We start from the raw sequence: 13,232 nt of genomic DNA, 5'->3' as shown, positions 1-13,232 counted from the left end.
GTAGCGGAGTGATGGCCAACAGTTATACGTTACCATACAATGCTTCCTGGGCAAGTCTATTTTATTCCTAAGGTAAAAGCACTGCAGAGGAAACATTAAAACAATAAAAGAACCTACATGCCTGCTATAGGGTTACTGGACATCCCCTCCTCCCCCACCAAAAAACTATCTCCTACAGAGGTTCTGGCAAGTGTGTCCTTCAAACCACTAAAAGGGTCTTTTTTGTGTTCACAAATGTGTAACAGCCTCAGCTCAGAACAAGCACACAGTCTTATGGGGCCTCAGTAGGCCCTGTCCTTCCAATCCTTCCCTAACGATTGGGGCCCTCTGTGGAGCAGGGGTCCTGTGCATTTGCTGGATCAGGAAGCCGGGCCTGAGGCTGTGTAAAACCAGGCTATTGATCCAAAAATCCTTTCTTTGTCTGTGGGTCCCTGGAGAAACCCGTTTAAACTAGTATATGCGAACGTCCGCAGGGCAGGGCTTGAAAAGGCTGATAACCAGGGGAATTAGGTTAGCATCCCCCTCCTCCTAAATTGCATACAATCTCACATGAAAATATAAAGAGTTGCATTTTTGATACAATAGACTCCAAAGGTATTAAACTCAATTCAATAAGATTTGTCCGGGATATTGCAGGATATCGTTATATCTGTCACAGAAAGTTCATGGGAGGGGGAAAGAGACTTCACTGAGAAATTTGTCTTCTGCATGCATTCTCCACTCACTTGAAGGAGTTTCTTGCTGTAGCTGTATTGTGGTTACATCTACCATAGGAGCTGGACCAGGCTCCTTGAGAACCTCAGCGAGGAATCCAGCTAGAAACTAAATAAGCCCCTATCCCCCAACAAGAACGGATTCTCATTGAGTTCAATGAGATTAGGCACCTAACTTGCTTAAAACCTTTTGAACATCCCACTAGGCACCTATCTGTATCTTTAGAAGCCTAACTGCCTTTGAAAATCTGGCCCATGGTGCATTATGGGATGGAATTTTCCTGGGGCAGTATACCACACTATGCAGTATGGCTCTGGTCTGTTTCCATATGTCTATTCTTTTCGTAATTCTGTGCTATTGCAGTGTACAGGGGAAATGAGTCACCAGACTAACCAGAGATGTACTGAACCAAGATCCTTGTGACTTTGTATATCTGATGAGACCGGATGAATGCACAATGTAAAACTATGGAAAGGAGCTGTGGCTGAATTGATCTAGGGAGGAGCTTAAAGTCCTCCATTGTCTTTGGTCCAAACAACAAAGCAGCTTTACTTTATTATTATTTTTTTAATCGTGAGAGAAAAAATAAATGAAACATTCATTTTTGCTTCCATATGGAAAGAGTGGCTAGGCAAAAAGTTTGGATTGGGCCCTTTGGCCTCAGTGGGGTGAGGAAATCTTGACATACGAGAGGCTGGAATCTATGGTGTTGGGAGCAAGGGCTTATCTAACTGCAGAATTGCACTGGTTCAATTTAAGGTGTGATTTTAAACCCATTTAGTTAAAACTGTGCAAAAAAGGCTGGATGGGCACTCTAATTTTAGAAACAAGGTGGGTGAGGGAATATCTTTTATTGGACTAACGTCTGTTGTGAGAGAGACGAGCTTTTGATTTACACAGAGCTCTGCTACATCTCTGTGTAAACTTGTCTCTTCAAGAAGTGCAAGTTTCTGAGTAGACAGAGTTTTGGTGTGTAGAGACCTAACTGCATACTAAAGGGTGAAAACTCCCTTAAGGATTGGCCTGGCCATGAATATAACAGACTTTAGACTTCCGGGCAGCAGTGGGGAAGTCTGCCACTGATGTGATAGTCCCAAGCATGCCGGGAGGCCTATTATAGACGTCAGAGGAGCTTGTGCCTGCTCTTTCATTATACGTGCACTGACATTGTGCTTGGTATAATATGAGATTCATCCCAAGTAGTTTACAATGCTGAATGCCAGGGAGACAGAGCTAAATGCACTGAGACACCCAGGAGAAGGTTCTGTCTTAGTTCCTTCTCATTCAGTACAATGCGCAGTTGACTGTATATTAACTGACATGGGGGGCATTTGCAGTCTGAACAGCAGGACTGAGTACGGAGGAGGGGCGGGATGTGAAGGTAGGAAGGAGGACTGGCACGAAGGGAGGAGGGAATTCTAGGCATAGGGGGTGGCAGGGAGAAGGCAAAGGGGGACAAGAGAGGGAGAAGGAGATGAAGGGGGAGAGGAGATGGGATTCCGTGCTAAGAAATGAGACTGGGTAGTGTGTAGGCCGGGACAGAGTCATAGGCGAGGATGCGTTTCACTCAGGATTTAATGCACTCTGTCCGGCTGGGCAGAGGGGGCAGAGTAAAGGGGGAATTAGGAAGGAGGAGATGGAGGCGGAGTCCAGAACTGATGAGTGAGCTCCAGGTTGATAGGCAGGGCCTCTGTTTCCAAGCACAGTCCCTTGTGAGTCCCCTTATATCTATCTTTACCTTACTCCGCAACCAAGCCTTCCGAAAGCATGACTAACCCCCTGGGTTATTGGTAAAGCCCCTTCTTTATACCCCACCTTTAATTCACTCTTCCTAGGCTCTGCTAATAGCCTTGTAAATACCGCTGTTAAGTGTGTAATTATCATTCTTCCAGGTTGTGTGGTATAAAGGGTGTAACCTCTCACAACATCTCTTGGAGGCATATTACCCAAGAGAGAGGAGCCAGTGCACGATAGGCCCAATTAAGCTAAGCAAAGAAGAGAGGGTATGAACCACAGATATTCCAGCTCCTAAGGAGACTATTTTCTCAAAGCTGGGCCATGGAGACTGCACTGCAGTCCCTAAGAGGGTCAGAATGAGGCATGGGGGGGGGGGGAATACTAAAATGGACCTGGGGTAAGGAACCTGTTAAATGTACCCACCTCTGCTTATAATACACGATTCTGTGACTCTCAGCTGTTTTCTCTAGTGTGTCCCTTTGGCCGCTGATCTCATAACCTGACCTGGTGATTGCCCCCAGGGTTAGCTTTGGGTGGAGTTTGTCAGAGCTTCCAAGGGACAATGGTGATCCTCTAGTCTGGCCTCCTGCATAACACAGCCCTGAGAATGTCACCCAGTGATTCCTGCCAACAGCCCAATAATGTGTAATTGAGTGTATCTTTTAGATAGACATGCAGTCTCCATCCTAGGACTCCACAAAGAATCCGCCACATCCCTTGGTGAGCTGTGCAATGGTTAATTACCCACTATTGAAAATGTGCACCTCATTGCCAGTTTGAATTTGTCTCGCTTCAACTCCCAGCCACTGGCTCTTAGTCTGCTGATTTAAAGAGCGCTCTACTATTCGATGTATTCATGGTATATGCCACTGGAGACATGACAGCTTGGTGTTGCCATCTCTCCCCCTGGGGTTATAAATGTCCCTGAGGTTCCTTGCCCCTCTGACTGCCAGAGTCAGCAAATAGTTAACCTGTCTGAGCCCAAAGCCTCCGAATGGTCTGGTTAGGAGCCAGGTGAGCAAAGAGCAGATAAAGGCAGCACCTGCCTATGGGTTTGGAACAGCCCGGGGCCATAGGTAGAATGTAAACACACTCTGAAAATCTTACTGTCTGACTCAGTGCCAGCGTCTTCTGGGCTCTTGTAATGGAAAATATTCTGTCTGAGGTCATTCAGTGACTAGAAAACCAGCATTTAATACCCATAATATTAGGTGCCAACTCGCTTCTTCCTTTGTGTCGATAAATAAACAAAGTGGGGTAGCATTTTGTATTGCCAAGACCTTTGTTTTAATGGGAAGGGTTTAAGTTTTTCTTCTTCCTCCTCCTTTTAAATGCATGGACTCTGCAAATTTCTGCTCTATTTGCCTCTATTTGCTCCTTTTGGCCACATGCACACACCCAGCCTTCTGAGCAAGAACAAATGTCTGTGCTTCCTTGTAAATCTGTGTTTGCTGCCCCAGGCTATGTTTGTAATTCCCTTGCTGAGCTTTGAGATGAGTAGGGGAGAGGTGCAGCTAGCTGAGATGATGGAAGCTGCCGTTTCCCTCCTTTCGTCAATTAGGCTGCTTCACTTGGCTTCAGCTAATTATTAAAAATTTCCATTGGAGATGGATTTGCACTTGCATGGCAGGTCGCGGGATGTGGGACTGAGAGACCCGAGGAGGAGAGTAAGGTGGGCTAGTCCCTACTTGTAACCCGGGGACAGAGAAACGACATGGCTTTAGAACAGTAGTCAAAGCAATTGACCCTCTGATCAGTGCAGTTTGCTCCCTTTGGTATATTTGTTGTTGCTTTTGTCCAGTCCCAAGCATGATAATTCTAGCAGGGCTAGTGGCACCTTAGAGACGAACCAATTTATTTGAGCATGAGCTTTCATGAGCTACAGCTCACTTCATCGGATGCATTCCACTGGATGCATTCCGATGAAGTGAGCTGTAGCTCACGAAAGCTTATGCTCAAATAAATTGGTTAGTCTCTAAGGTGCCACTAGTCCTCCTTTTCTTTTTGCGGATACAGACTAACACGGCTGCTACTCTGAATTCTAGCAGTAGGCCTTCCACCAGTTCCCCTGGGGAAACTCGTCCACTCTCTCCAAAATTACGGCTAAGGAAACTTCTCCGGTGAAGTGAGCTGTAGCTCACGAAAGCTTATGCTCAAATAAATTGGTTAGTCTCTAAGGTGCCATTTACAACACACACTTTGCTTCTCTACAAAAGAAAAAGGACACTAAACTATCTAAACTACTACATGCCACAAGAGGCCACAGCAATGGTTCCCTTAACCCACCCGGCATAAAAAAACAACCTTCCACGCAAACTTCCTCGTGGCTGGACTTTACAAAAACTAGCGAATACAGACTAACACGGCTGCTACTCTCAAACTTCTCCAGTGTTCACACTGAACTTTCCTGCCTTTGGTTTTCATCCAGTGACGAATCCCCCATTGTTCACAGAAGGCTGGACCCGCACGTGGCATTTAGTGTGGGGGAAGAGGTGCTTGCAAACCAGAAGATCTCTAGGAGGAGATGAGAGCATCGTCAGCCAGAGAATTCATAGCATGTAGGGGTTCTCTCCAGGTCCTTCTTCCACAGACATCAGCATGGTGCCTGAGTACCTTATGGACATGGCCTGTGTAATGAAATGCAGTAGAAAGCCCTATCAGTTGTTTTAAAGCACAGTTCCTCTGTAAATTATCACATACATTTGCAGTGCAGTGAACAATAATGTGAAACCGTGGACCGAATTGGCCATTTAAAACCAAGCTCTCCCCACTTACCGGGATGGGGAAAATGAGCCTCCATCCCTCCTCTCTTAAAGATCAACATATTTTTTGTATCATCCCATCTAGAGGCAGCTGAATCTCTGCCAGGGATTTCAGCTCACTCACAGCTTTTAGAGCTTATAATTCAGGTGAGACATGTTAATGCTGACTGTAATGTCACACCGCAATCCACAACTCATAATAAAGATGGCAATCAATGCTCATCTCAATCTCAGTGGGGCTTTTGGTGGTGGTTGTGTCTTGCCCATGGAGATTCTCCTTTAGCTCAGGGTGGTGGAGACATTTGGAGCCAGAAAGTAGTAAATTCTGTGCCACGCCTACCATTGTGGTGACAATTTGTTAGCCAGGACTCTGCCATCAGGAGCAGTTTACTCCTCCCCTGCTAGCGTGTGGACTTTAAGGCTCATGTTTTCAAAGCTGTCTACAGGATTTGGATGCCCAATTCCCATTAAAATTAACTTTAAAAGTCTCAGCCTAACTGTTTCACTTTTCCTCATGCTTTCGTTTCTGATGTGGCTGCTTATCCCATGTACATCTCTGCAGCAGAAAAGATTGCCACTGCTCCCCATCAGGGCTGAGACATGCATGCAGATCTCAAAATTTTGAAGAAACAGAGGTTTAGTTCAGCTCCATGCTCTGTATGTTACTATAATTATGAAACTGACAGTGTGCTGTAGGTGAGGGTCCTTGGGACCCTGCTTATGAACCTAACTCGGCAGCTGACCTGGCAGGAGGAATTGGCAAATGTACATTCCTTTTGGACAGAATGAAATCTGCACGCAAATTGACACATGACGCAGTTAATATTCCATTGTGTGAGATCTCTGAATGGACTGAAGCCTGAATGCTCCATTAACTGCACACACGTAAAATATTCACTGAGCTTGGGTTTTGTTGCCAGGCTGGGGAGTGGGGAGAAGTGCTGTATATAGAGATAAAAATGTCAGTGTTGAAGGTACATACTGAAATCTTTTCCTTTAAAAAAAAAATTTTTTTTTAGAGAAAGGTCTCTAATCTTCAGGAAAAAAAGGGAGGATTAGATGCAAAAATTACTGAGTTTCAAATTTCCAATATAATTGTCCGAAGTCTGAAAGCACCTCTCCTATTTGTGCCAAGATCCTTACTATATTTTGCAGTGTGTACACTCTACAAAGAAAACCCTGGATCAGTCTGTTTTTTTGTTTTTTAACATAGTAGTAAATGCAGAAACCACAATAACATCCCCAAAGGGGCTGTACTCCTAAGTAAAGGGCTAGATTTCCTAAACACAGGAAACGCTGAAGCATTGCGGTGGCAGAGCAGGTAGGTACTAGCTTTTCTTTCCTGAAAGCCCAGATTTTAATTTATAGACAAATAAAAAGATCTTCTCCTGTTCTGGGCTGGTTTCAGAGGTTTAGAACAATAAGCCTTCCGGTTTCATTACCTACATATTGTATAGCTAGCGAACACTTAGAAGGGATTTGGTTAAAAAGGGTTGGCTGAATTGCTGGCCGCCATTTGAATTAAGAACCACGAATGAAACCATAAACTCACATTTCAGAACGGTCAGGCCTGGCGAACTTCTCGTTGTATTTCCCACCATTGTATTTACCACTGCTCACAAAAATAAAAGGAGTACTTGTGGCACCTTAGAGACTGCTCACAGTCACTCTCCAGCCAGGGGATTGTAATGTTGTCCTGGGAACAAATGAGATTACCTGGGCACATTATTGTTCCTTTGCCATGGTACCTACAAACCAAGGACCTGATTGTATGAGGTCATGACTGCCCTCAGCTTCCACTGGCATACTTGTAAGGGGACCATAGCAAAACTTGGGCCTGCAAACCCACTACTCACCAACATATGTTTCCTTTTATATGTACATAACATGCTGGCTCACCACTTAAGGGCTGCAGGGTTTGGGGCTAGTCAACTGTGATTACTACTGAGGCACACCTGGACTGGATCTGGTAATTCCCTTTGAAGGGCAGCAGGTGGCTGCAGTGAAGGGGGAAGCTCGGAAAACTGCAGGAAGTAAGAAAGACCCTGATACCTGGGGGCTGGGCACATGAGGCTCTAGCTCTGTAGGGGCCTGGTCTGCCAAAGCAGGCAAGGCCCAGGAGGGGGAAGGCCTGGGAGTAGGGTGAGTTGGAGAGTGTTGGGATTGAGCAGACTCCAGCCGAAGGACCTGGGATGAGAATTTTCCCTAGTGAGATTACAGGCCTGGGACTGACCCAACCAGAGAGTAAAACCAATGGACGGTGTCTAGGGACGTAAGATTTAATCTTGGAGCTTTATTTATGTGAATAAACTCGGACCCCAAAGAAGGGCTGGGGAACGGGGAAGAAAACCCTGTGTGGAGTTTGTCACGGAAGCCTGTTGAGGGAGAAATCGTTAGCAGGGCACATCAGAGGCACTGCTGGCCATGAGGGGGTGCATGGGAGGCTACAAGTACATAATATTGTATCCCTAGAAGCCCTGATTCAGCAAAGCATTTAAGCACATTATTAACTTTAAGTACATGCTTTGACCTCAGGAAAGTGCTTAAATGCTTTGACATTTAAAAATAGATCTACAATTAACAGTAGGCCTGATTCTCCACTGGACTGCACTAGTTGTATGCTGGTGGAACTCCAGTGACTTCAGCTTGGATGTAGGATTTGGTTTTAGGATGTTTTAGTTTTGCAAAACAAGGAATTTGATATCCTGGAGTTGGAGGGAGTTTGTGTAACTGCTTCTGTTTTGGGCCCATAGTTTTTAAGGGAAGTCCTTTTTTAACTCTACTGATCAAGTGACCTATTTGCCCAAGATGAGGTCTATAACTACCAGCACTCATGTTCTGAAAGCTAATCCCTGACCCTATCCAGTGGTTTATAGCACTGGGGTGCCCTTACACTATAAATAGAGACAATATGGGAGAAGAAAATGGGGAGACAACTTTTAACTGTACTGAAATGTAGTGAAGTTGGAGAGCTTTTTGGAGGAATGCAGCTGAAAACCCTAAGTTTCTCATTTGAAAGATGGGACTGTCCATCCCAGATATGTTAGACCTTTTTCTGCTAGAGTGAAGAGCCCACTGTTAAGTATTTATTCCCCATGTAGATAGCTATAGACTGTGATCAAATCAACCCTTTTCCAAAAAAGCTACCTGTCCAGGATGATTGATAACCTTTCCGTTACGAGTTGCCCGACGTAATACACCTTTCTCTGTCTGAATTGCTCATTCTCCAGGAGGGAGGGAGAAGGCCTGAGGATCTACTGGGATAATCTGAAAGAGCCATCTGTCCTGTCCCGTTGGAACCCATGGGCCACAGATATCCCTTATGCAACTTTCACAGAACATCCAGTGAAGAATAGCACTGAAAGGTTCAGTGCCATCTGCCAGGTATGGAGCATGGCTTCTCCGGATAGCAGGAGAAATACATACTTGTGGAATGCCTGGAAGGTGAAAGGCATGTTTGTTTGGGGCCTAAATTTCTTAACTGTACCCTTTTTAATTCTCCTTGCATTCAGTAATTCAAGTGATAGCAATACACTGAGAGAACTTCTTTATGAACCAATGTGATCATATGAGAGAGACGAAAGCTTGTGCATTTCCCTCGGGAACAAAAATATACAGCCCTGCTATAGAAATGCTATATGAGTAGCAAATGTGTTTCACAAATTAGACTTACTGATTGTGTAATATAAAGGCAGCCCTTTTCGTATGACAGTATATGTACAGATTTAACATATGCGTAGAATAAAAAAGGGATATAAGACATGTTAAGTCTGAACGGAGCTAGGATCTACTCTGAGTAAAGGGGGCAAAGGTCGATCTTATAGTTGAAGCATTGGGCTGGGACTTAGAACATCTGGGTTCAGTTCCTGGTTCTGACAGAGATTCCATGTGACTTTAAGCAGGTCACATGGGACCAGATTTTCAGAAGAACTCAGGGGCATTTTTTCACATTCAAAAAGTGCTTAGCCCCTTAGCAACTCCCGCGGCTTGGGATGTTGGGAAGAGGAGAGGGGAGCTGTCCATTATTCTCAGCTAGAGCTGCGGGGGACTGCAGCATCTGTGAAGAGAAAACCACTCACCCCAGTGGGTTCTGGAGCAGGTGCCCCCCCCAGCACGGTCCCCACTGGTGCTGGGCAGAGCTGTATTTAGCAGCATGCTGGGATCAGTGCTGCTGGCTCGCTGCTCCATGCTGATAGTGGGGAGGGATTTCTGCCCACTGCCAGGAGGCGCCAGGGGCTCATCCGGAGATTGGTGCTGCTGATGGATCACTCAGCGCTGAGGGGAGCCCGTGGCGGTGTAGGAGTGCGGTGTAGTCCCCGGTGGGCGGAGCAAAGGCGCTCAGGGCGAGTGCGGCAGCTCCTGTCACAGGATGCACGGGGCTCCCTGCGGGCAGGAGAAGCTGCCCCAGTTTGCGTTACCTTCATTCAGGAGTGACGGTACCGGAAGTGCCTTCCGACACATCTTGTTTTGGGACTCGAGCACTGGGTGGGGGCGGACGGGTTTGGATGCTAGGTGTTGGTTCAGCTGATGATGGGGATAGGGCACAGCTGTCAATTTCGGATCCAGGTTCAGTTGCTGACCCGCCCCCATGTACACAAACGCTGCGGGAGACTAGGGGGAAGACAGGGTTCAGATCTAGGGGTTGGGGTCAGGCTGACCTCTGCAGCAGCTGGAAGTTGCTGTCTGTGTGAGAAGGATTCAGGGAGGGGGCCATCTGAGTGCAGTTGCTCCCAGAGAGGTGTCCATTTAAGAAAATCCACCGCTACAATTGTCACTAACTGGGAGTCTGAACAGAGTGAGCAATGGGCTTGGGGCCTGACCTCCCCTCCCCTCCAGGTCAGCGATGAAGCACAGGGGTGGCAGTGCGTTGTTCTGACACATCCCCAGTTCTGTACACATCCCAGGCTGTGGAGAAACAGCACATCAGTCTCCAGCACTGTCGGCCCAGAATGTCTCACCAGCCCTGCGTTTGCTTAAAAAGAGAAATGGGCCTGAAACATAAGCCCGGATCAGAACCTGGGTAGGGATCCGAGCTCGTTGCTCGAAGCTGTTGCTGTGGATCTAATCTGAGCACTGAATCCAAATGCTTTTCAAACTTTGGGATCTGGAGCCCAAGTCTGGGGATGTTTGGATCCTGGGTTTTGGTTCTGCCCATTCTAGAAAGACAAGCTCCCGACCTGGGGTTCTAGGCCTAGGTCCACTTAGAAATCTTTTCCCCCTTCTTTTTTAATATTTTAATATTTTTAATAGTAGCTTCCCCCCACTTTACTATTTACCCTCTTCATTCCTAAATCATAGTCTCTCCAAACCGAGAAAATGCTGTGCCTCACTCGGGTCACTGGTGTTCTTGTTGCTCTGGCTATGAGACAAGGAGCCTTCTCTCTCTTTCTGTTATACCACAGATATGTCACTTGGAGGATTCTCAGCTCACTTTTACACAAATATACTTTCTTCACAAGCTCCTTCCTGAGAGCTCTGACTGTGATTAATGAGCCCATACTCCTGGTGTTCAGTTCCATTCACATTGGACAAACTTTCTCCCTCTTCCTTGTCTCCATTGTCACCACTTTCTCACCTATTTTGGCTTCCTGTGTCAGTTTTCCACTCTTGTTTTTTATGCACCTTGCTTGGCTTCTTCACATTCTCTGGATGGCTTTAAGGGCTGGAGGTCACTTCCTGATCTCTCTGGTCCTTGATCCTCTACAAAAAGTCCCTGTCTTGCACGCACAAGAAGTGGATCCCTAGAGCTTAGAGAGACAAGGTGGGTGGGGGAGGTATTATCTGTTATTGGACCAACTTCTATTGGTGAGAGAGACAAGCTTCCGAGCTTACACAGAGCTCTTCTGCAGGTCTGGGCAGCCCAGAGACCCAGACATTGGTATTAAAATCTTTAACCCTTGGGCCTCTGCCATTTTTCCACTGGGGTGGACAGAGGAATGTTCTTTGGGGGTGGGGGAGGGAGAGGGGTGGCTGAGGGACAAGAGGAGATGCCTGTATATATGCATCCATAGCAAACTGAGGAGGATTCACTTACACGGATTATTTGCTGCAGACAGTTGAGCGCTCAGTGCACGGACGAGACAGGTTGCTTTCCTTTCAGCAACTGAAGCTTAGAGAAAGGAAGCCAAACACAACATGCAGCTCCTTCCATAGAACTTCACATAATTCTCACTCTTGTCATCTCCTCCTTCCTTCCATAGATGTCCGAGTTCACTACTCAGCTGGTCCGGGCCATTCAGACTGCCCAGAGCAAGAACCCGGCGCCAGGCAAAACCAGCGGAGTTGTGGTCCTGAATCAACCCCTCCTGATCAACACCTACACGGGTTTTATGTCTTTCATCGGGAACCGAAACAAACTTGGTTATTCCCTTGCCCGTGGGAGTGTTGGCTTTTGAAGCTCTCCATGGTGGGGAGTGCTTTTTATTTGTTAATGTCACTGTCCTTTAAATTCTGCATATAGCCCCATTTCTTTTAGAGGTTAAAAAGATGCAAAGGTTAAGTGATGCATAGGTCTTGTGCTGGCCCTCTGCCCAGGGGCAAATTTCCCTCCCTTTGCAACGTTTTTCCTGGGCCTTTCAGCCCTTACTGTGTATGAATATGGATGCATTATAAACTCTTTACGGTGTGTGCAATAGAAATGAATCAAAACCAGGACTCCACACCTGAACCCTGCCAAACTCTGGGAGAAGTTCAGATCTGAAGTTGAATCTTTGCAGCTGTTGCCCATCTCTTGTGTAAAAACTCCACCCCAAACTAAGCTGTCTAGCCCAGCCGGCCCATTGCTAATGTCAATGCAGTGGCTGCACTGCTTAAAACTGGGGCTGTGTCCGCACGGGCTCTCTCAGTGATAATGCTTTAGTCATTCAGGGGTGTGAAAAAACACCCCCCCCCCGAGTGACAAAAGTTTTAGCACTTGAAAAGCTCCGGTACAGACAGCGCTTTATCGCCGGGAGCGTGACTACACTGTCCCCGTCACAGAGCTGCTGCAGCCGCGCTGCATTGTGAGCCGCGTAGACAGACCCGCAGTGTCCCTGGAAATCTGCAGTGCAGGACCTACAGCTACCCATTGCCTCTTCAGTGACCATGGGGCTCTGAAGTCTGTTTCCCATCTCGGGGTTCTAGGAACTTTGCAGCACAGTAAGTAGGTGCTTGCTTCAAACATCAGGACTAACATTCACGCTACAGAGAAATAGTTTAACTGATCTCTGGAGGTGGCCCGGAATTGATACGAGCCTTTAGCTATCTGCACTCTCTCACATGCCGGATATATTATTTTGTGCTTGCATCTATATCTGTCAATCCGTGCCTGGAAATGACATCCTACACTATCCTCAGTGCTGCCCTTTAAGATCTCTCTTGTTTTTTTAAAGAGCCGCTGTGTTTGAAATTCTGTTTGGATCACTTGGAGAATCTCTGGAGTAACCCAGTGACACATCTGGAAAGGAATTTTCTCTGTTTCTCTGGTCACATGACACCTGGTCCAAAGCCCTTCAGAGTCATTGGAAAGACTCTCATTGCTCTGAACTCTTTTCAGATCAGACCCATTGCAAAAGACAACAGTGAAATAAATATCTTGAAACAAATCTTAAAGGATAAAAAAAAATGTTTACTCATAAACTTTTCATATTCTGCATAAGATGTTAGAATGGGGGAAAATCCAACAAAACCAGACACATTATTTTTTGGACTCTTCAGAATATTTTGGCTAAATAGATAAGTGGCTAGTATAATTGGGTCTCAGAGTTTGTTGGTTTTTAAGGATCAGCATCACAGTATATTGTCATTTGAGATTTTAATAAAATAATCTCCTCAGTGGTTGTGTTTCTTTTAGGTTCCAGGTGGCAGATAAGTGAGTGGACAATGTTATTTTTCTTTTTGGGGGTAGGGTTGTCTCCAAGGCTCTCCCATTTTCCTCACCTACAGGCCCTGCAACATACTGCTTTTCTTCTCTATGCCCTGGCTCTGCACTACAGTGAAACCTTCCCGAGCCAAACAGTTCTGTCATCTAGAGAGGGCCAT

At 46.2% G+C, this 13,232-nt stretch overlaps 1 protein-coding gene across 1 annotated transcript in view; it reads left to right on the top strand.

Annotated features, from left to right (window-relative positions):
• The window catches only part of TPRG1 (tumor protein p63 regulated 1), a 78,486-nt gene extending 65,461 nt beyond the window's left edge, over positions 1-13,025 (top strand). The window contains exons 5-6 of the mRNA XM_075132045.1: positions 8,444-8,597; positions 11,414-13,025. Coding sequence (XP_074988146.1) covers positions 8,444-8,597; positions 11,414-11,608 — 349 coding nt within the window. The 3' untranslated portion in view covers positions 11,609-13,025. The remainder of the gene's footprint in view (positions 1-8,443; positions 8,598-11,413) is intronic.
• The last annotated feature ends 207 nt before the right edge of the window (positions 13,026-13,232 follow it).

The sequence above is a fragment of the Caretta caretta genome, chromosome 9, assembly GCF_965140235.1.
Source record: "Caretta caretta isolate rCarCar2 chromosome 9, rCarCar1.hap1, whole genome shotgun sequence".
NCBI lineage: Eukaryota > Metazoa > Chordata > Testudines > Cheloniidae > Caretta > Caretta caretta.
This window is presented reverse-complemented; position numbering and strand designations above follow the sequence as displayed.